The sequence below is a fragment of the Rhinoraja longicauda genome, chromosome 2, assembly GCF_053455715.1.
Source record: "Rhinoraja longicauda isolate Sanriku21f chromosome 2, sRhiLon1.1, whole genome shotgun sequence".
Classification (NCBI taxonomy): Eukaryota; Metazoa; Chordata; class Chondrichthyes; order Rajiformes; family Arhynchobatidae; genus Rhinoraja; species Rhinoraja longicauda.
Genome location: NC_135954.1, coordinates 89,548,233 through 89,569,674, shown reverse-complemented (window position 1 = coordinate 89,569,674; position 21,442 = coordinate 89,548,233). Strand labels below are relative to the sequence as shown.

At 39.3% G+C, this 21,442-nt stretch overlaps 1 protein-coding gene across 6 annotated transcripts in view; it reads left to right on the top strand.

Moving 5' to 3' along the window:
• Positions 1 to 18,060, top strand: part of sema5a (sema domain, seven thrombospondin repeats (type 1 and type 1-like), transmembrane domain (TM) and short cytoplasmic domain, (semaphorin) 5A) — a 146,166-nt gene extending 128,106 nt beyond the window's left edge. For all 6 annotated transcript variants that reach the window (XM_078423235.1, XM_078423209.1, XM_078423199.1 and 3 more), the window contains 6 exons: positions 147 to 365; positions 3,339 to 3,509; positions 3,873 to 4,028; positions 10,308 to 10,352; positions 10,456 to 10,667; positions 11,664 to 18,060. In XM_078423235.1, the coding sequence (XP_078279361.1) occupies positions 147 to 365; positions 3,339 to 3,509; positions 3,873 to 4,028; positions 10,308 to 10,352; positions 10,456 to 10,667; positions 11,664 to 11,783 (923 nt within the window). In that variant the 3' untranslated portion in view covers positions 11,784 to 18,060. The remainder of the gene's footprint in view (positions 1 to 146; positions 366 to 3,338; positions 3,510 to 3,872; positions 4,029 to 10,307; positions 10,353 to 10,455; positions 10,668 to 11,663) is intronic.
• Positions 18,061 to 21,442: the final 3,382 nt, after the last annotated feature.

Genomic DNA, 21,442 nt, shown 5'->3' with positions numbered 1-21,442 from the left:
AGCTGCCTGACCTGCTGAGTTATTCCAGTGATTTGTGCCTTTTTTTGAAAGCTGAGTATCTGCAGTTCTGATTTTTATTTTTGTTGCCTGAATTTAGGACTTTTCAGGACTTTGGTTCTATGACTTTATCCCCTTGTTTCTTAAAGGGTTTTCTGGAAGCATCTTACGGTATGGCAAATTTTCTGCTTACGCAGTTAACGGGGCTTGGTCTGCCTGGCTGCCATGGACACAGTGTAGCAGAGACTGCAGCCGAGGAATTCGAAGCCATAAGCGAATGTGCAATAATCCTGAGCCAAGGAATGGAGGACTTCCCTGCCTAGGACAATCGATTGAATACCAGGAGTGTAATATCATGCCCTGTCCAGGTACATTCTGCTCCTCTGGTGCCATAAAAAGATATGAATGCGACAAATTCAAATTGCTGTTTATAAATGAACCGAATATTTCTAGTCTTCGTGATCATATCATTTTGCATGTATATTGTACTTTAAAGGGAGGGGGGGGGGGGGGGTTAGGAGGTGAGGTAAAGTAAAAATGTGCACATGCCAACATTGCTAAATATTATTATGATTTGATATTAATCTTTCTATTGCTTGGGAAATCTAAAATTTGTATATAAGATTTGTGTGACACTTCACATTTTACCATTTCCACCTCTACTACCCTGAAAGATCACATTCTTTTGTCTGCCTTAGACGTGTGAAGGATTAAGTGAACCATGTTGATACTCGAATTCTGAGCATTAATCTTAATCAGCAATCAGACGAGTTGCTTGTGTTCATATGCAAAAGTAGAATAAAAAGATTATTAGCTAGCTTCACAGTTTGCAGCTATACATTCCTCTTGGGGATGTCTCCATTGTCACCCTCCCTCCATTATCTTCAGAGATGCTGTCTGACCCGCTGAGTTACTCCAGCATCTTATATTTGCGTTGGTACTATTATTACATTGCCTATTATTGAAAATAATCAATGATTCCAAGTAACAATCTGCCTGTCAGGGAACCCCTTCAGTTTTGGAGCTATTAAAGCGCATGGAAAACAGCAAACTTTTGTTTATGTTGGTGTATTAAAGGTGATAATTTCTCATTATGAATATCCCATAGATAGTAATATTTATTTAATGATATTTTTACCCATCAAATCTACTTTTATATGACAAAGGTTTCTTTAATTTGCCTGAAAACAGAAATTATTTTGCCTATCAATGCTTTAAGTTATGCTTGCTGCTGCTTGCTGCTGCAACTGACTTGCTTCAGATGCTGTTTCTCCCATGCCTTACAATGATCTATAGTTGGCTAGCTATTCCAGGCTGGTTATCTAAAATACAAGAATTGTACCTAGACACTGGTCTATTTATAAAAGGAGCTTGCAAGTTCTTGTTCTTTTGACAAATTCTGGCATGAAATAAAAGGGTATTAAGGTTGCCAGTTGCAATGATGGAAGATTAAAAAAAATATTTTTGATGAGATGTTGTAATGGAATGGAACACAATTTAATCTAATCCAGGATCAACCTTCTGACTCTATGTAGCGCTGAACTCTGCCATCAACCTTCAGAGAATCTGGGACCTGTATTCATCTAAAATGTATTTTTTCATCAGCCCAAGCTAATGTTAAATAAACTGAATCCCAGATGTCACATTCTTAAAATTTTGACATTAACACATCTGTTCTGTGATTCAAACAATATCCTACATCTGCCACAACCTGTGAAGAAAATACACATTGGAATCAGCTCCAGCTCCACAGGAATAATTGAAAAATTATCAGTGGCTGAAATGAAATATATCTACAGAGAATTTGGCAGCCCCCAATTGGTGCTGTGCTGTGAGCTTCACTGTCACTGCAGTTAGTGTCTGATTAAATGCACAATCTGCAGACTGACTTCTGTAGTCTATAGCCTGCCATTGCATAAAACATTGTTTGAGAAAAGACTGTGCTTCTGATTTACATTTGCACATTAATGTAGTCCCCATTTTCTTTAGACACCTATTTGCAGCATTCTGAATAGAACAAATAACAGCACTTTGTATACCTGGAAGATTCCCTCATCATATGAGCAGAAAAGGTCCAATTCAGAGAGAGAATATTCACATCTTCCTGTCACGTGTTAGGTGTTATCAATGCCTTTATCCCTTCATTTCCGATCGTCTTTATAAATCCCTTTTTGTAGTTTAAGAATTGTTATTGCTCTATTGGAGGCATTGTCCATTCTACTGAATGTCTCCTTGTATTTATAAAGGATATTTTGGAGTTGTTTGGCAATGTGATAAGCCTGCGCTTTATGTTTTGCCAACATTCATTACAGAATTCTGAACATGGGTGGCAGGCAGACTGTCCCTTGGATGTTGTGCTGGCAGAAGTGAAATCATTTTCATGTGACTGTGCAAATGTGTTTTTGTAGTTAAGGTATAAAACTCTTCAAGTGAGGAATAAATGCTTTGAACCTGACCAACAGAAATAACACTACTTGTATGTTTTCATAATGTGCATTAAACATTTAAGGCATCATGTCCACTTGTTTGTTAACTATTATATGTTCTTCCGGCTGAACTGGTGCAGTGCAAGACAATATCAGCTGAATGTCCTTAAGGGGAAGGCTTTAAAATGGTGCATTTGACACAAATAGAAACATCCCTCCAGGTCATTTGGTTTCTATAGTAGTTACATAACCTTTTTTTCTGAATTTTGTTTTCAAAAATGTGTCTGAGTGGAATAAAAGGATGTAATAAATAGGAGCATGAGTTGGCCATCCACTCCTTTGAGCCATTCATCGATCATGGCTGATCTTCTGCCACTGTCAATTTTCCTTGATTTCCTTAACATCAAGCAATACCTTGAATGAAATCAATGTCTGAGCCCATATAAGTCTCTGGGATAGAGAATTGCAAATGTTCAACTTCTTCTCAAACCCGCCGCTAATGGCCTGCACCATGTTCTGAAACAATGCCTCTGATTAGACTTTTTATTCTCGGAAAACGTCATCCTGTATATAGCCTGACAAGCTCTGTAAGAATTTTCTAAGTTTTGCTATGCTCTCCTTTCATTCTTTTAAACTTGAGTGATAACATTTGGTTCCCTTGGTTAGATTGTTGCATCATTCTGATCACCTAAAATTGGGCTCATTGAAGCTGAAGACAATAAAAGCACTAACTCAGTATGATTATTTGCCCACTGCAATATCTCTAAACTACTATGCAAGAAATCCAAAATTTAAAAAACTGAAAATACTGGAAATACTCAGCCGGTCAGGATGCATCTATGGGAAGAAAGATTATTATGATTTTTCAGGCCGCAGATCCCTCAACGGAAAAGTTATTGTTTTTGTTTTTTTAAGTGGATGGTGCCTGGTCCTGTTGGGCATCTTGGTCCAAGTGCTCAGTTACCTGTGGAGGTGGACATTGCATGAGGACTCGGTCCTGCAACAATCCTGCGTCTGCCTATGGCGGAGACATCTGTCTGGGTCTGCACACAGAAGAAGCGTTGTGCAACACACATCCTTGTCCAGGTAGGGAATGTAGAATACCTCAGGAGACTCTTAAATACTCTTATGAATTCTTTTGGCAATTGTAGGAACAAATTATTTCCAAAAATGAATTCTGTGCAAACTTGTGATAATGACTATAACTTGGAGAAATGTGCAGAATGTTAGTGTTTGCACTTTTTTCCCCTGCAGGATGGAAGAGTGGTAAGTTACATTCTGTAAAGTTCCAGTCTGTATTAAAACATTTACTAATGAAGTGAAACACATAAACTCTCAGTTACATGTTTCAGAATTTCAGTAGGTAAATGAGGGTCCGCTATTTAATGTTTGGAGGTGCCATCGTTAATCTAAGAATGTTTATTTATCATTTTTCTCTTCCCTTTGCAGATAACTGGTCAGAGTGGTCATCGTGGTCAGAGTGTGAAGGGCCAGGTTCACAACGACGTACTCGGCACTGTAAAATATTATTTCCAGTGGGTTTCCAGTGTTCGGAGAACAGCAGTGAGAGTCGAGCCTGTGCTTATGACTCCAATTTCATTCCAGGTACGTATGTATGCTGGCTAAATGCAGGCAGGAAGAGGTGACTTTAGAATTACCCAAGCTAAATGGAAAACCAATCCATATTTGTTTATGAAGTCAAATATTCATTTATCTCACCGCTTTGACATTTCTGGGGGTGATATTTAGATTTGACATGGATGCAATCAACCCTCTTCTTTGGATGCACACTTAATTTCTCATTCCAGTGCAGCGGTACAATGATAAAAAGAAACAATAACATTCAAGATGATCAATACTGACCCAGCAAATCATCTACCTCCACAAAATATTTATTTTCCAACATTGTGCAAATGAATATTGATTTTTTTTTTTTGATGTGAAATGCAATGACAGTGATCTCAGGTTGTTTCACCAATCTGTTCCTGTTGCGAATTTTGTTTGTACAGGTCAGCAGTTTTTTGTCAAAAGCATGCATAATGAGATCATTCCCTGTGCAATGCTCATTGAGAACAATGCCAGGGATAATTAGTTACTCTTGTTCTGAAGCACTTTGCACTGGGGACTTGCAGCTTGGTCTGTATTTCATTGGCACAGCTTGAAAATAAACAATAGGTGCAGGAGTAGGCCATTCAGCCCTTTGAGCCAGCACTGCCATTCACCGTGATCATGGCTGATCATGCACAATCAGTACCCCGTTCCTGCCTTCTCCCCATATCCCTTGACTCCGCTATCCTTAAGAGCTCTATCTAACTCTCTCTTGAATGCATCCAGAGAATTGGCCTCCACTGCCTTCTGAGGCAGAAAATTCCACAGCTTCACAACTCTGCGAGTGAAAAAGATTTTCCTCATCTCCGTTCTAAATGGCCTTATTCTTAAAGTGTGGCCCCTGGTTCGGGACTCCCCCAACATCGGGAACATGTTTCCTGCCTCTAGCGTGTCCAATCCCTTAATAATCTTATATATTTCAATAAGATCCCCTCTCATCCGCCTAAATTCCAGAGTATACAAGCCCAGTCGCTCCAGTCTTTCAACGTACAACAGTCCCGCCATTCCTGGAATTAACCTCGTGAACCTACGCTGCACTCCCTCAATAGCAAGAATGTCCTTCCTCAATTTTGGAGACCAAAACTGCACACAATACTCCAGGTGTGGTCTCACTAGAGCCCTGTACAACTGCAGAAGGACCTCTTTGCTCCTATACTCAACTCCTCTTGTTATGAAGGCCAGCATTCCATTGGCTTTCTTCACTGCCTGCTGTACCTGCATGCTTCCTTTCAGTGACTGATGCACTAGGACACCCAGATCTCGTTGTACTTCCCCTTTTCCTAACTTGACACCATTCAGATAATAATCTGCCTTCCTGTTCTTACCAGCAAAATGGATAACCTCACATTTATCCACATTAAACTGCATCTGCCATGCATCTGCCCACTCACATAACCTGTCCAAGTCACCCTACAACCTCATAGCATCTTCCTCACAGTTCACACTGCCACCCAGCTTTGTGTCGTCTGCAAAATTGTTAATGCTTTAATCCCTTCATCCAAGTCATTGATGTATATTGTAAATAGCTGCGGTCCCAGCACCGAGCCTTGCGGTACCCCACTAGTCACTGCCTGCCATTCTGAAAGGGACTCATTTATCCCGACTCTTTGTTTCCTGTCTGCCAACTAATTTTCTATCCATGTCAGTACCCTACCCCCAATACCATGTGCTCTAATTTTGCACACTAATCTCCTATGTGGTACCTTGTCGAAGGCTTTCTGAAAGTCCAGGTATACCACATCCACTGGCTCTCCCCAGTTCATTTTCCTTGTGGAAAAATTCACAGAAAATTCCAAGAAATTCTCAAAAAATTCCAGATGATTAGTCAGGCATGATTTTTCCTCCGTAAATCCATGCTGACTCGGAACGATCCTGTTACTGCTATCCAAATGCTCCGCAATTTCTTCTTTTATAATTGATTCCAGCATCTTCCCCACCACTGATGTCAGACTAACTGGTCTATAATTTCCTGTTTTCTCTCTCCCTTTCTTAAAAAGTGGGATAACATTAGCTACCCTCCAATCCACAGGAATTGATCCTGAATCTATAGAACATTGGAAAATGATCACTAATGCTTCCACAATTTCTAGAGCCACCTCCTTAAGTACCCTGGGATGCAGACCATCAGGCCCTGGGTTTTTTTCAGCCTTCAGTCCCATCAGTCTACCCAAAACCATTTCCTGCCTAATGTGAATTTCCTTCAGTTCCTCTATCACCCTAGGATCTCTGGCCACTAGAACATCTGGGAGATTGTTTGTGTCTTAGTGAAGACAGTACCTGTTCAACTCGTCCAAAGTACCTGTTCAACTCGTCTGCCATTTTGTCTGCCATGTGCCAATAGCTTACCATTGTACTTCCTTCCGGGCCTAATTCACCACTTGTTCCATGGACTGCTGATCCCTGATCTCCAAATCATCATCCCAGCATCTCCTGCTTTTGGCCCACATATCTCACCACTCCAACATCTCCACAGCCTGCCCCACGTCACTTTCTCCATTGATTAGACACCAGTCCCACAATTCACCATTTGATTTCTTGCCAACTTGCTTTCCCTGACAATCCAGGATCCCAAACACGCAACCCACATCTCTTAATTTGCCCCATTGTAGATGTCAAGGCAGTAATAGGCCAAGTCAACTTCAACCATATTTCAAGGGCTTACCAGACATCTGTCCCTCCGATTGATGACTGCTTTGTTATCCATACATCCTGGGCCCAAATCTGGATTGGCCCATTTCTCTTTATGCACTTGGCACTGGGTGAGGAAAGGATCTCTGGGCCTTAGTGGTGTGCTCTGCCTTCGGCTTGAGCTGCTAATGAACCTACAAACAGCAGTCCCATGACCAGAACAGTTACTGGCAGAATGACTATAAACATAACCCTACAAACCTTTCCTATCCATGTACCTGTCACAATGTCTCTTAAATGCTGCTATAGTGCCTGCCTCAACCACCTCATCTGGCAGCTCTTTCCATATTCTCACCACCCTCTGTGAAAAAGTTGCCCTTATAGTTCCTATTAAATCTTTCCTCTCTCATCTTAAACCTATGTCCTCTGGTTCTCGATTCCCCTATTCTGGATAATAGATTCTGCGCATTCACCCTGCATTCCCCTCATGATAAGGGACCACATTGAAGGCAAGCACACAAGATAGAAGCTCATGATGTTGGGGGATGTGAGTTAGCATGGATCATAGATTGGTTCAGCCATGACCGAGGGGGGTCTAAGAAGGAGATTGGTTCTCACAGAGGTCATGATGTATGGGCCTTTCTGTGGGTATGTAACTAGGTCCACGATTTAGATCTTGGACCTTAATTATTTACCATTTTAATTAATGACCTGTAGGAGGGTTTGAGTTTACCATTGACATGGAAATAGGTGAGAGGACATATTTCAAAGAAGATATTTAGACTCTGCAATAGGATATAAATAAATTGGGTGAAATACAAGATGAAAACCTGACCAATGGAGTTTGAGGTGGGAAAGTAAGAGGAAACAAAAGGCAGTATCATCTAAATGAATAAAGATTGCAGATGAGTGAAGTACAGCGGAGACAAGTTGCCCAATCAGACAAAACAATAAAAGTTAACAGGCAGATGCAGCAAATGGTGAGAAAAGTAAATGGGATATTGACCTTTATTGTAAGAGGATTGTAGATTAGAAATGGGGTACATTTGGTGCTTGGATTTGGCATTCACAAGCTGAATTGAGTCTGTGCTCTAGCCGGGAGAAGAAAGGAAAAGCAAGGGGGCGGCAAGTGCGAATCAGGAAATAAATTGGGAAATGGTATGGTTGTGGGATATGCTGTGGGATGCAAAAAAGTAATGGGGATCACCATATGAGCATCAGTGGTAGTGAGGAAGGTGGTTGATTTGAAATTGGAGCACAGTATTTGAGCAATCTAGGGTTGTCATTTTTTGTTAGTGTTTGGTAGATGGGTTGGAGATCTTGGGAACAAGCTTGTGCAAGAGGAGGCAAAGATGAAGTAAAATAATACACCTACATGGTAGATATCCCAGTCTGGCGTTGTGCTGGTAAGACTATCCCTCTCCTATCCCATTCGTGAGCTTTCTGTCCTGTTAATTCAGGTGTCTTTCTTAAATTTTCCTATCCTCTCTTTCCCTTTAACTTCACCCTCGTATTTCCAATTTGCCTCCTCCCCCCCGCTATTTTGTTTAAACCCACCCATGTAGCAGTGGCAAACCTGCCTGCCAGAATGCTGGTCCCCGCCTGTTAAGATGCAACCCGTCCCTTTTGTACAATTCATCCTTACCCCAAAACAGATCCCAGTGGTCTAAGAATCAAAATCCCTACCCCCTGCACCAGCTCCTCACGTCAATCTGATAAATTTCCCCTATGGATTCAAATCCTACCGTTAGACAACATCCTTTCCCTCAATGTCAGCAAGACAATGGAGATTGTGATAGGCTTCAGAAATGAAGCACATTCACATACCCTGGAAGACATTGAGAGTGTCAAAGTAGAGATAGTTGGAAGTTTCAAGTTCTTAGGAGTAAATATCACCAGCAACTTGTTCTGGACCAGCCATATCGAAGCAATGGCCAAGAAAGCACACCAATGTCTCTACTTCCTCAAAAGGCCCAAGAAGTTCGGTATGCCCTCAACTCTTCTCACCAACTTCTACAGATGTGCCATAGAAAGTATTTTATGGGGATGCATCACAGTATGGTTTGGGAACAGCCATCCAAGACCACAAGAAATTGCAGAGTGTTGCGGATGTAGTCCAGACCATCACACAAATCAATCTCCCTTCCATTGACTTCCATCTACACTTCACGCCGTCTCAGCAAGGCCAGCATAATCAAGGACTAGTCTCGCCCTGGTCACTCCCTCTCACATCAGGCAAGAGGTACAGAAGTGTGAAAATCTTCCAGATTCAGGTACAGTTGCTTCCCAGCCGTTACCATGCAACTGAACCATCCTATTACCAACTAGAGAGTGGTCCTGACCTACCATCTACCTCACTTCAGACCCTCGGACTACCTTTTATCAGACTTTACTGGCCCTTATCTTCCACCAAATGTTGTTCCCTTATCCTGAATCTGTACACTGTGGATGGCCTGATTGTTATCATGGATAATCTTTTCATTGACTAGATAGCACGCAACAATTGATCATAGGTTTCCAAATGCCATTTCAACATGATGATAAACAACTATTTTGAACGTTGTTTACATTTCATATTTCTATTGTATGTTAGTAACTGTGATACAAATATGTATTTTCTGTCCAGTTGCTTAACAGTAATTTGGCCAACAAATAAACCTTATTATTTAGTAACAGGATGTAATTTTGCTTTAAAAAAAATTATTATTAGTAAATAATCAGGAATGAAAAGCAGTTTATTAGATTTTGCATTGCTTGACCAGTTTTATTTTCTGAGCAACTTTACTCCACCAATTGGAGACATAGGGAACTACAGATTCTGGTTTACAAAAAAAAATGCATCTGCAGACTGAGGGCACTGACCTGAGTTACTCCAGCCTTTTGTGTCTAACTTCAGTTTAAACCAGCATCTGCAGTTCCTTCTTACATCATTCTTTCCAGAGATGCTGCCTGTCCCACTGAGTTACTCCAGCATTTTGTGTCTATCTTCAAAATATACCTTAGCGGGTCAGGTGATATCTCAGACTGATGAAGGGTCCCGACCCGAAACCTCACCCACCTTTTTTTTCCCAGGGATGTTGCTCCAGCTGCTTTGTGTATTTCTTTACTTATCTATCTTTACTTAATAGCAGGTATTTATTCACAAAATGCTGGAGTAACTCAGCAGGTCAGGCAGCATCTCAGGAGAGAAGGAATGGGTGACGTTTCGGGTCGAGACTCTTCTTCAGACTGATGTCAGGGGGGCAGGACAAAGGGTCTCGACCCAAAATGTCACCCATTCCTTCTCTCCTGAGATGCTGCCTGACCTGCTGAGTTACTCCAGCATTTTGTGAATAAATACCTTCGATTTGTACCAGCATCTGCAGTTATTTTCTTATATTTACTTAATAGCACGTTCTTTCCTTCTGGGCAAAGTTATTGGAAAATACGCAGGAGCAGGTTCACCATTTCACTCAATGGGGCAACACTGATAATAGTCTTCATTGTGACATATTGGATCAGGTAGCTAGATAAATAAGATAGACAAAAGTTTCTTAGGTTCAAATGAATAGATTAACTGGCCCATTGAAGGAGGATTTTTGACAATACTTAATGTTTCTTTTGAAAATGTAAATAATTCTAAAACATTTTCTTTAATTATTCCTTTAGAAGTGTACATTGCTAAGTCCAGTTCAGCGGAGAGAAGATGTGGTGGTAAGTTCTAACTTCCTGGTCAGCAATTTCAAGAAAACTGATAAACAAGTTCAGACCTTGCTTAAGTAGTACTCGACTGAATCTTTTTTATAATTCTTTGCAGAATTCAACATATTCCATATGATTGCTGTGGGACTCAGTTGTTCCATCTTAGGCTGTCTCGTAACATTACTCATATATACTTACTGTCAGCGATATCAACGGCAGTCTCATGATGCCACTGTTATCCATCCAATTTCTGCAGTTCCCCTCAACACCAGCATCACAAACCACGTCAATAAACTCGATAAATACGATTCCGTGGAAGCCATTAAGGTGAGATATTCTGGCTTTGAAATTTGTCTTTTTATTACTTGCAGTTTGGCATATAGTCAGCCGATATCAAACCATGCAAATAATATTCTGGTTTGAAGTTACCAGGGCTAGATAGCGTATTATGAAAGTAAGACAAAAATAGTTTCCCTGCAGTGTTTGTATTTTTTTTAAATACTTGTGGGCCAGAAACCTTAAAAGTGAAGATAACTTGGTTTTCTCTAACACTAATGATTTACATGAGAGAAATTACACCACTAAAGCTATCATGTTAGACTAAAGGGCATCTTGCTCCAAGTAAATTTCACTTCCTAATTATGAAAACTAATTAATTGGAATTTTTCTGAATTTTTATGGAATTTGGTGTTTACAGCACCAAAATATTTCCTCTTTGTCCTTTTATAATAGAGAGAGAGCAGTATTAGACCTTGTTTGATTGCTGGAATGGTAAAGCTGACTACAATGTAGTTTGTTGTATTTATATACACATTGATGTGGTAGAACGGAAATAAGACAAACAATCCGTTCACTGTACCCTTTTATCTTTGTTATTTAAGGTGAAAAATTACCCATGAGTATTTTAGAGAAAAAAGAGCAGTTATGCCTTTTGGGTTTTTTTTAAGAAGCACTGGCAGGAATTTTTGAAAAAAGTTTAATTTTTGGTGGATTACTGTTCAAATTTTGATTGGGGAATGGTTTAATCAGTTTACGGGATTGAGGTATGTAGAATGTGCACATTAAGCTGAATATTAAGGGCACTGTGTTATCAAATTTATTATTAGCTGCAAATGTTCTATATTGCCACAGCTAACCAAATGTAATCAGTATTGAATGCAGAAAATCTGTGTGCATTGTAACAAGAGTAAAAGTTGCTGCCAGGTGGGAAATTTCTGGTTTTAAAAATAGGACAAAATTTGAAAGCCTTCAAAGTGGTACAGTGAGTACACTACAAGTTATACTGCCTAGAGAGTAGTAATAAGCAATATCTTTATTTTCCAGGCCTTCAATAAAAATAACTTGATCCTTGAAGAAAGAAATAAATACTTCAACCCACAGATACATCCAAAGTCTTTCTCCAACACCTATTTCACGGACCTGAATATGTATGATGACTATTAGAGTGAACAAAACCTCATGTTAGACTGAACTACAAATTAAAGATCCCCCTTTTTGAATCTGGACAGAAGATGAGATCGATATTTCCATTCTTGCCTTTTGCTCATCTGCAATGTTAGCACCAGAAATTATCCAGAGAGTGGTGAATTCTCAGCCAAATTGGAACTAACCTGTTCTGTTCTGCAGTGGTAGAAGTGAAGATGAAAATGAGTATTATAAAGTAAGTAAACAAATGCAAATAGTGCCTATGAACACAACATTGATAGTTGATGAATGATGTGTTTTAGCAAGTCCAATGATGTGGCAGCAAGAACCAGAATTAATTCATTGAGTTTTTGGAAGAAAATTGTGACAAATGGAACCAGTTTCTGTGGTGCTCATATGAGATCATGGCAGTCTGCTTTGTAATAATAGGAATGTTCAATTGTGTTCAATGTTGCCCACTTCATGCCATTCCAAAGGCCCAGCCAGCTGCAACTTGTCGATCGAAGTCTATTCTTATTCAATTTTTCCAAATTAGTGAAAAAGCTGATCTTAAATGTGGCTGTGTTGCTCTTTCATTTCTATGGTCTCATTACTGACCAGTTTAATTTTAACCTTTGAGAATGCAGACAATCATGAAAATACTTTCCATGTGAAACCTCAAACAACTGTAAATAACTGACCAGACATATGGATAGTGCAAATGGTTAACTGTGCATATAGTTTAATAACATGGTCAGTGGACCCATTGACTGCATTAATAGCTGTAATGCTGAATATAAAAGTGACTATGGTACAGTCCACCCGCTGTAAATACTTGCAGCTTAGTTGCATTTAGGCTAATTATCCTATTTCTGGTTTTGTGTAGAGGTTCCTATAGTTGCAGATTCAGATTGCTTCCCACAGTCAGTAGTTTCTGCATGAGATAGATTACTGTAGTTGCAGAGTAATTTTCTGCCTGATTGTTGTGTTTTATGGGGCTTCTGGCAGCTCTGTATCAGATGTGAGTTTTGTGCTTTACATTATATTCAGTGTTATGCTAAAATTTTAGCAGATGTGCAGCAATTTAATTTAGTCAACAAATGATCATTTGGTTTTAATAAGCTTTTAATAGAGAATCAAGATAACAGCAACTTCTCTATTGAACCCTTGACAGTTTGAAAATCCAATAACAGCAGAGAAGGGGGTTCAATTTCCACTATTGCAGCTTTAAATGTTCTCATCAGATTCCATTGTGCATTATTTTAGTGTATCTGCAATATCATTACTATATCTGGGTTAACAAATTCGTTAAAATATTTCCCATATAATATTTATATGAAAGCATAAGTAGCATGTTTTCAGCTAGCAAACCCAGATATTTATTGAAAATTGAACTGGTAATTGTCAACTCTTTGCTTTCAAATCACGTCAGCAGCTGAAAATAACAAGGGCTAGAAATTGTCTTGTGTTGCAAAATCTGTTAAGCACAGTGCATTTCATGCAAAAACTGATCATTACACACAATCAATCTTTAGTATGTGCATTGCATACTCTCACAATTTTGACCTGAGCCATCAATGTGGATGTGCATTTGTGCGCAGTGCTGTCAATCAGCTGCTTTGCACATTTTGATGTCAAACCTGCCTAAAATTAATTTGCCTTGACAAAGACCCCCCCAAATGGCACAAGCTATTTATACCAAATCGGGCCCTATTTGTAAATTTAAAGGGATCAATTGCATCTTTCCCAATGAGAAGAATTTCTAGCCCTGCGATTTTTTTTTGCCATTACCACACGAGAAAAAAAAAATTGTGGAATTCCTGAAAGTAACTTTTTCTCCCCGTAAACAACAAATCCACCAAAATAATATTTACACTTTAAGCTGAAAGAATCACAACTTGATCATTTAAAAAAGAGAGTAATGGAATAAGGAAATAAAAATGAAAAATATTGTTAAATATCAGATCAGGCAGTATCTGTGGGGAATAGAAATAGAGAGAAACGAAGTGTAACATTTGTAACAGTGGCTCGAAGGGCCGGATGGCCTCCTCCTGCACCTATTGTCTATTGTCTTCAGATCAAGGAAAGGACTGCACTCCCTTAAATTCCAGACCCCAGCCGAAATATTTGCATGGAAGATCACTGACCTGAACCCTCAATTTTGTTTCTCTTTCCACAGATCCTGCCTCATCTGAATATTTCTAGCAGTTTCTATTAACTTATAAATCTCATTTAACATGCCCCACACTTTGAGAAAAATAATATTTTCAGAAGTCATGTTTCAACATAATCCATTCCTGTGCTTTCACTAGCGGGGAGACACAAGAAACTGCAAATGCTGGAATCTTGAGCAAAAACCAAAGTGCTGGAAAAATGCAGTAGTTCAGGCAGCATTGGAGGATGGAAATGACACGTGCATTTTGGGTTAAGACCCTTCTTGAGATTGGTGAAGGGGGAGAAAGCTGGAAAAGAGAGATAGTGGGACAAAGCCTGGCAAGTGATAGGTGAATACAAGTGAGGGGGGGAGGGGGGGGTTAGCAGATGGGTGGAGATAGTGACAAAGGCTAGAGATGAAAAAGGTGTCAGATAAGGAAAGAAGAAGAGTGAAATGTAAATCCAGAGTGAGGGATATTGATAGAAATGACATTGGGTAGGCATGGTGAAATGGGAGGTGGGAAGGTAGGGTGTGGGGTGGAAGATGAGTTTATGGAGGAGCACAAAGAGGCAGGGTTACCAAGATTATGGGAGAAATGTGCACACATTGGCCCCCCCCCCCATTTCCCCAACCTCAATCCCCCCCCCATCTCACTCCGATGCGCACACGCCTACTGCATTCGGTGTTCTCGATGTGGCCTTCTCCAGCAGGAACAATCGTAGAATGGGCAAACATTTTTGCCGAATGCTTGTATTCTGTCTGCCAAGGTCTGTTGGGCATGTGATTACTAACTATTTTAATTCCTCTTCCCATTCCCATACTGACCTTTCCGTGCTTGTCCCTCCTCTATTTGTCAGAGTGAGACCAAACGTAAACTGGAAGTACTAGACCTGATATTCCGCGTATCTGACACCCTTTTGTCTCTTTTTCATCTCTAGCCTTTGTCCGCCCACTTTGATAGCTTACATCCCAATGCGTGAACACTGCATTCTCCAATTTATAGTAATTCCACCCCTACTCCCCTTCACTTTCCCTGTCCCCATCTCAGTGTGCATACATTTCTCTCACCATCACCCCACCACCTCAGTCACCCTGCTTTTTTTTATCCCTCCTCTGCATGCTCCTCTCCCATCCCCGAGTCCCATATTTTGTCTTTTTCCTCCACTCAACCACAGACCCCTTCCACCCACATCCCTCCCACTGGCTTGACTTTCCACCCTCATTTTCCTATCGGACATGCTTTTGATTCCTCTTCAGCCCCAGCCTTCATAATTTATTCCACCCATCTACGAATCACTCCACCTTACCTGCTTCCACCTATCAATTGTGTAAGAAGGAACTGCAGATGCTGATTTAAACCAAAGGTAGACACAAAAAGCTGGAATAACTCAACAGGACAGGCAGCATCTCTGGAGAGAAGGAATGGGTGATGTTTCTGGTCGAGACCCTTCTTCAGTCTGAAGAAGGGCCTCGACCCAAAACGTCACCATTCCTTCTCTCCAGAGATGCTGCCTGTCCTGCTGAGTTACTGCAGCTTTTTGTGTCTATCCACCTATCAATTGCCAGGTTTTGCCCTACCCCCACCTTTTTCCCCGCTACTCCTATCAGTCTAGGGTCCCGACCCAAAATGCTGTCTGCCTGTTTCCTCTGCAGAAGCTGCCTGGCCCATTGAGTTCCTCCTGCACTTCGTATTTTGTTGTGATTTGACTACTATTATTATTTAGGACGTAAAACAAGGTTTCTCTATTTCCCTTCACAGTACCATGCCTGAGAAATTGCAGGAGCTCATCACCAAAATTGGTAAATGTATCAGATAATTTAAAGGTGATACCACAAGTGATTGTTAAAAGTGGCTTGACTTTTTGTGAAGAATAATGTTAAGAAAAGCATTACTTTGGATGAGAATCAGCGGGATAACTAACATGAACAAGTGTTATATGCTATTGTCAAATAATTTTATATGTAATTTGATATTTATAGGGACTGATAATCAATCCTCTTGAATCAGCTATGGTAAATATGGGTTTCCAGCTGTACTTATTTTCTATATCCATGTGAAGGATGATCCCACACCTTGTACTCTTTGTTGATACATTTGGAAATTCCTCAGCTAACACAGCTCCACTAGTGACCAAAGCATAGGACAACAGTTAGACGTAGATCTCTATCTGTGAATGTATTGTGCAAACATGTTAAACTGTGTAGAAAAACCTCCAACAAATTTCCTCTTATTTCTAAGAAGCCACTATACTGCAAATACAGCTTTAAAAAAGTTGCAATTCATAATGATTCATATCTTTGAATGCTCAACATGCCACAGACCAAATGATCGCACTTTAGTGATACAGTTATGCAGGGTAGCCAAAATAAAACCACAACAACCACTGGCATGCCTACTAACACAAGTGAAGCATGAGCATTCACATATTGACTAATTTTCATGCATCTTTCTAATCTACTTGGCTTTACCTAAAACTATGCTTGGAATAAGAGCTGTGTTATTAACTTAATCCATCAAATGTTGTGACTCCAATTGTTTAAATATAGGGCAGTAGTTTTGGCCTTTCTGGCTGCGGAAAATTTACACATCGTTTCCAATGTGTGCGTTTTAAAAAAAGAATTGTTAGGGCACTTTTACACTTGGTAATAATTCGCTAACCGCATTTAGTGCTTAGTTTATATCCGTAAAATAATTTGACGGAAAGCTGCATGGGACTTACTGAGGTGAATCTTGGCTCTTCCCATTGTCTTTAGAACTAGACTGCAGAGAGGGAATAATTGAGTAACTTTCTTCATGGATCTGCTACTGCCAGTTCGCTATTAGATGACAAACTTCATCACTTACCACTGTACTTCCATCTTTGTTATTAACGCTTGTGATTTTATCCTTCAATTGGTCAAATTAAAAATACGTAGCCCTTCATATGAGCATTCAAATGATTAATTTGGTGGTACATTTGTTCCAATTGGCCCCAAAAAAAGCCACAGTAATCACTAGCGTGCTCACTCAGAGTTTTAAATAGCTTACTTCACTGATGTGTGATGATAATTTTATGTTGAAACCACATTTCTATAAGTGACCAGAAGTCAAAGCAGTCAAATTCCTTGCATCAGTAAGTGCCTACTTCAGCTTCTGATGGGCCTGTTTCTCAAATGCAAAATGAGCTCTCATCTTCCCAAACAATTAAAGAGGCAGAGCAAAAATCAACAGATATATTGTGAAATTAAAACTGTTCAAAGGAAAAATCATGAAAAATTCATACAAGAGATCACTGCACTTTTTTTCCAGATGGTATATGGAAATAAAAAAACAATTGTGAAGAAGTCACGTAATTTTATTCATGTACATGGTTTTCTGTGGCAGCCACTATTTTGGAGATCCCTGCAATAGTCGTTTGTTTTTGATATGATTTGCATGGAAAACAAAATTGGTAATTTGTCACAAGGCTCCTACATTGAGCACTGTCTGTCATCTGACCTTTGGAGAAAGACCGGCAAAAAACACACAATACACCAGAGTCCACACCTGATTTAGCAAATCTTACAGGGAGAAATTACTAGGAGAAAAGAAACATTAACTTTACTGTGTACAAATACCTGCTGGAACTTCAAAAGAACTGCTCCTTGGGGTGATGGAACTTTTGCTGGAAATTGTTAATAGCCCGTGGAGTGTGATTTGGTCTATTGTTGCTGTGTATGAAGTAATATGTATGTAATGTATTTCAGCACAATCTCAATGTAAAATAATTGTATTATATTTTTGTATTTTAGCTAAATGTAAATAATGTTTCTTGAACCAGAACCGTGTGTGACCATCAAAAATAAAAATGTTTATAAATATGTCTCATGAACAAGAAGCAGAGCAGATAATGTGAAAGAAAATTATGTAAGTAGCAACAGACCTGAAAATTGAAGTTTAATTTGCACTTCAAATAACATATTTCCCTTATGATTAATGTTCTCTGTTTGTTCAAATAAAAGCACACTGCAAATTCTTAAATTAATGACAGAGACTGAAAATTGAGACTAAACTAGTGCCAGGGGTCAGCAATTGGTTAGAGTGGGTATGAAAGGCTTCCTTCTCTGATTGGTGAGCTTGTAAGTAATTGAATAGCAAATATCTGCTCCAGCAATCTGAAATAAAATGAAAAATTATTCATCTCTTTTTGATTTTGGATCTTGGGATAATGGATTAGGATTCCACTGACTTGAACCAGCTTTTGTGTCGTTTGCGACCTGCGGGTGGGTGGGAAAGGGACCTCAAACTAGATTTTTTAAATGGGTTTTTGATTCTGATGCAAATTTAAAATTATCCGTATCTCAAGAACGCAGAACTAACAAGTGGTTATTGTATTGTAAGTGGTCTGAATCTGTATCACCTCATTTCATGTGCAGTTCTGATTGTCATACTGATTGTCATACTGTAGGAAGGATGTGAGTAAGCTAGAGAGAGTTTAGAAACGATTCATAAGCATGTTACCAAATTGGAGGGTTTGATTTAGAGAGGAACATAGATGGGCTCTGGCTGTTTTCCCCAGAACAAAGGCAGTTGAGGGGCAATGGAGTTTTACCAAACAATGAGGAGCACAGATAAGGTGGATAGTCACAGTCCTTTGTCAGGAAGTCAAGAAATTGGTTTCAGTTCAAGATGAGAGGGGAACAATTTAAAGGGGACTAAAGAAGCATGTTTTTCCACATAGCATATATGGAAGAACTGCCGGAGACAGGTACAAGTACAATGTTTAAAAAGAACATTTGGACAGGTGCATGGATAGGATAGGTTTGGAGGAATATGGGCCAAAGGCAGCAAATACAACTAATGCTGGTAAGTACCTTGGTCAGCATGGACGCTTGGACCACAGGGCCCATTTCCTCACTGCATAACTCTATTACATTATAGACAATAGTGCAGGAGTAGGCCATTCGGCCCTTTGAGCCAGCACCACCATTCAATGTGATCATTGAATTACACGTCTATCCTCTTCACTTTCACTGCGTCAAGGCTTCATCATTCAAAATAGTCATGGTGGATTTGTCTCAGTATATTCTTCCATATCCCTAGCTCCTTCAACATTTAAAAATATATTTACTCCTTTTTTGAATATATTTAATGACTTGGCCTCCACTGCTTTATGTCCTAGAGAATTTCATAGGTTTACTGCAACCTGGGTGAATAACTTTGTCCTGATTTTGGTTCTTAATGGGTGATGTTAGTGCTCCTGAAACTCAACACCTAACATTTCTCTGCATTAAGTTACATCAACCATTCCTCAGCCCACCCGATCAAGATCCTACTGCAAATTTTGACAACCATCTTCACTATCTACAATCCCACCGTGTTAAACCACACCTTAAACCATAGATTATACTGATTACACAAACAATTACTGCATTGTTAATATTTAGTTGCACAACTAACTGCAAGACTGAACTGGTTCTACCAAACTAAAGAGACAATTGATGTGCAAATCCAACTTGTTCTTACAAAAGAACCGTGAAGCAAATGATAAAATGCTTGTTTTTTAGACTTGACAATTAAATCCAGCAGATTTACATCACATGGTCTAACTCTTTACATGCTGAATTTGCTGACTGATGACATATTAAAGACAACATGTGTAATCTACAAATGATAATACCAACAAGAGAGAGTTAGATTTAGGTCTTGGGGGGGAAAAAAACAGGAATGGGGTACTGATTTTAGATGATCAGCCATGATCATATTGAATGGTGGTGCTGGCTCAAAGGGCCGAACGGCCTACTCCTGCACCTATTTTTCAATGTTTCTAACATCTTGCCAAAAATAAGGACAGAAATGAAAGGAAATATTAATTGTGGCTGTGTACAAAGCCTCAATATTTCAACATATCAGTTGATCCATAACAAAGTTTTCCTCATTTAATACATGCTATTTTAATAAATTTAAATAATATTTTTCTTCCTGCCCAGAATGATCAATATTATCAAAATGACCATGAGGTTGTAGAAGTAGAGATGAGTAACCAGGTTAAACTTGTAGAACATAAAAGCAATTATGATGGGACAATGGGAATTAGTTGGGATTAATCCGACTAAATCACATTTTATGGTCTTCGAAATTTATGGCCAGCGGTGTTAAATAAACAATAGAGAACAAAATAGTGCTCAGTCCAATTTGTCATCCACATGCTATGCTGACAATACAATATTATTTACAGATATGCAATTTGCCAGTATCTGTTAGTTCTTTTATATTGTTGCAAACATATTGATGGAGGAAAAGCTACAAACAGATCATCCTTTATTGGAAGCCATAACTCTCAACCAATAAGCAATATCTGGTATAATAAAGTCCATCGCTCCACCCGTAAAAAGCAACTAAACCATTGCATTCAATTGAGGTTCTTTGCATATAGGAAGTTGCCCTTGTTAACTATTTGCATTCATATGCATATTTTATACAGTACATCCAAATTATAATTTATATTTCTCATGCCTTTTTTCACATAAGAGGTGGCTGTTTTACCATTAATTTATGCTGGCTCTCTATTTGCATAATTTTCCTGTTTAATTTTCTCATATATGCTCATGCCCCATCCCTTGACTCCTACCTAAACACTATGGCCAATTTAGAGTAGCCTGTTTAACCTAAATGCCTACACTTCTTTGAGATTTGTGAGGAAATGAGCATGAGGAGGAAAAACATGTAATCATGGGGAGGACCTGCAAAGTCCACATTGAAAATATCAGAGATCAGAATCAAATCAAACTTGCTGGAGGTGTAACATCACTATGCCAGATGGTTTAAATGCAATCAATTTTAAATGCAAATTATCAAGGAGTTTCTTGTCCTTTGATCTCTTGACTGCAAGGTGCAACTGACATCTCCAAAATATCCATTCAGTCCAATGGATCACTTCTTCATGTCGGCCACATCCCACCTGGCCTCACATCAAGTCTGCAATCTCAACTAAACATATATCATATATAAACTGAATAAATTGTATTAAATATTCTGGATTACTTTTTTCAGTCTTATCTCTCTACACATTACATATTGTACATGCAGTATAATTGTACATAACTGGATACCATGGACCAACTGGCTGGAGTATTTACAGACATCTTTAACCTCTCCTTACTAAGATTGGAGGTTCCCAGGTGCTATAAAAGGGCATCAAGATGACCGATGCCTAAGAAGAGTAAGTTGACATGCTACAATGATTACCGACCACTGACACTAACATCCATGGTGATTAAGTGCTTTGAGATTGGTTATGATACATTTCCACTCTTGCCTTCATAAGGACCTGGACCTATTATAATTCACCTACTGCCACAACAGATCAACAGGGCATGTCATGTCGCTAGCTCTCCACTGGACCACTTGGACAATATGTCATGCTGCTATTCATAAACTACAGCAAGGCTTTCAAAACCATTAACCCTCCAAACCTTTTATAAAACTTTGGAAACTAGGTCTCTGCTCAGTCCTATGGAACTGGATCCTCAACTTTATCATCAGCAGACCATGATCAGTAGGAATGGTAACAGCATTTCCTCC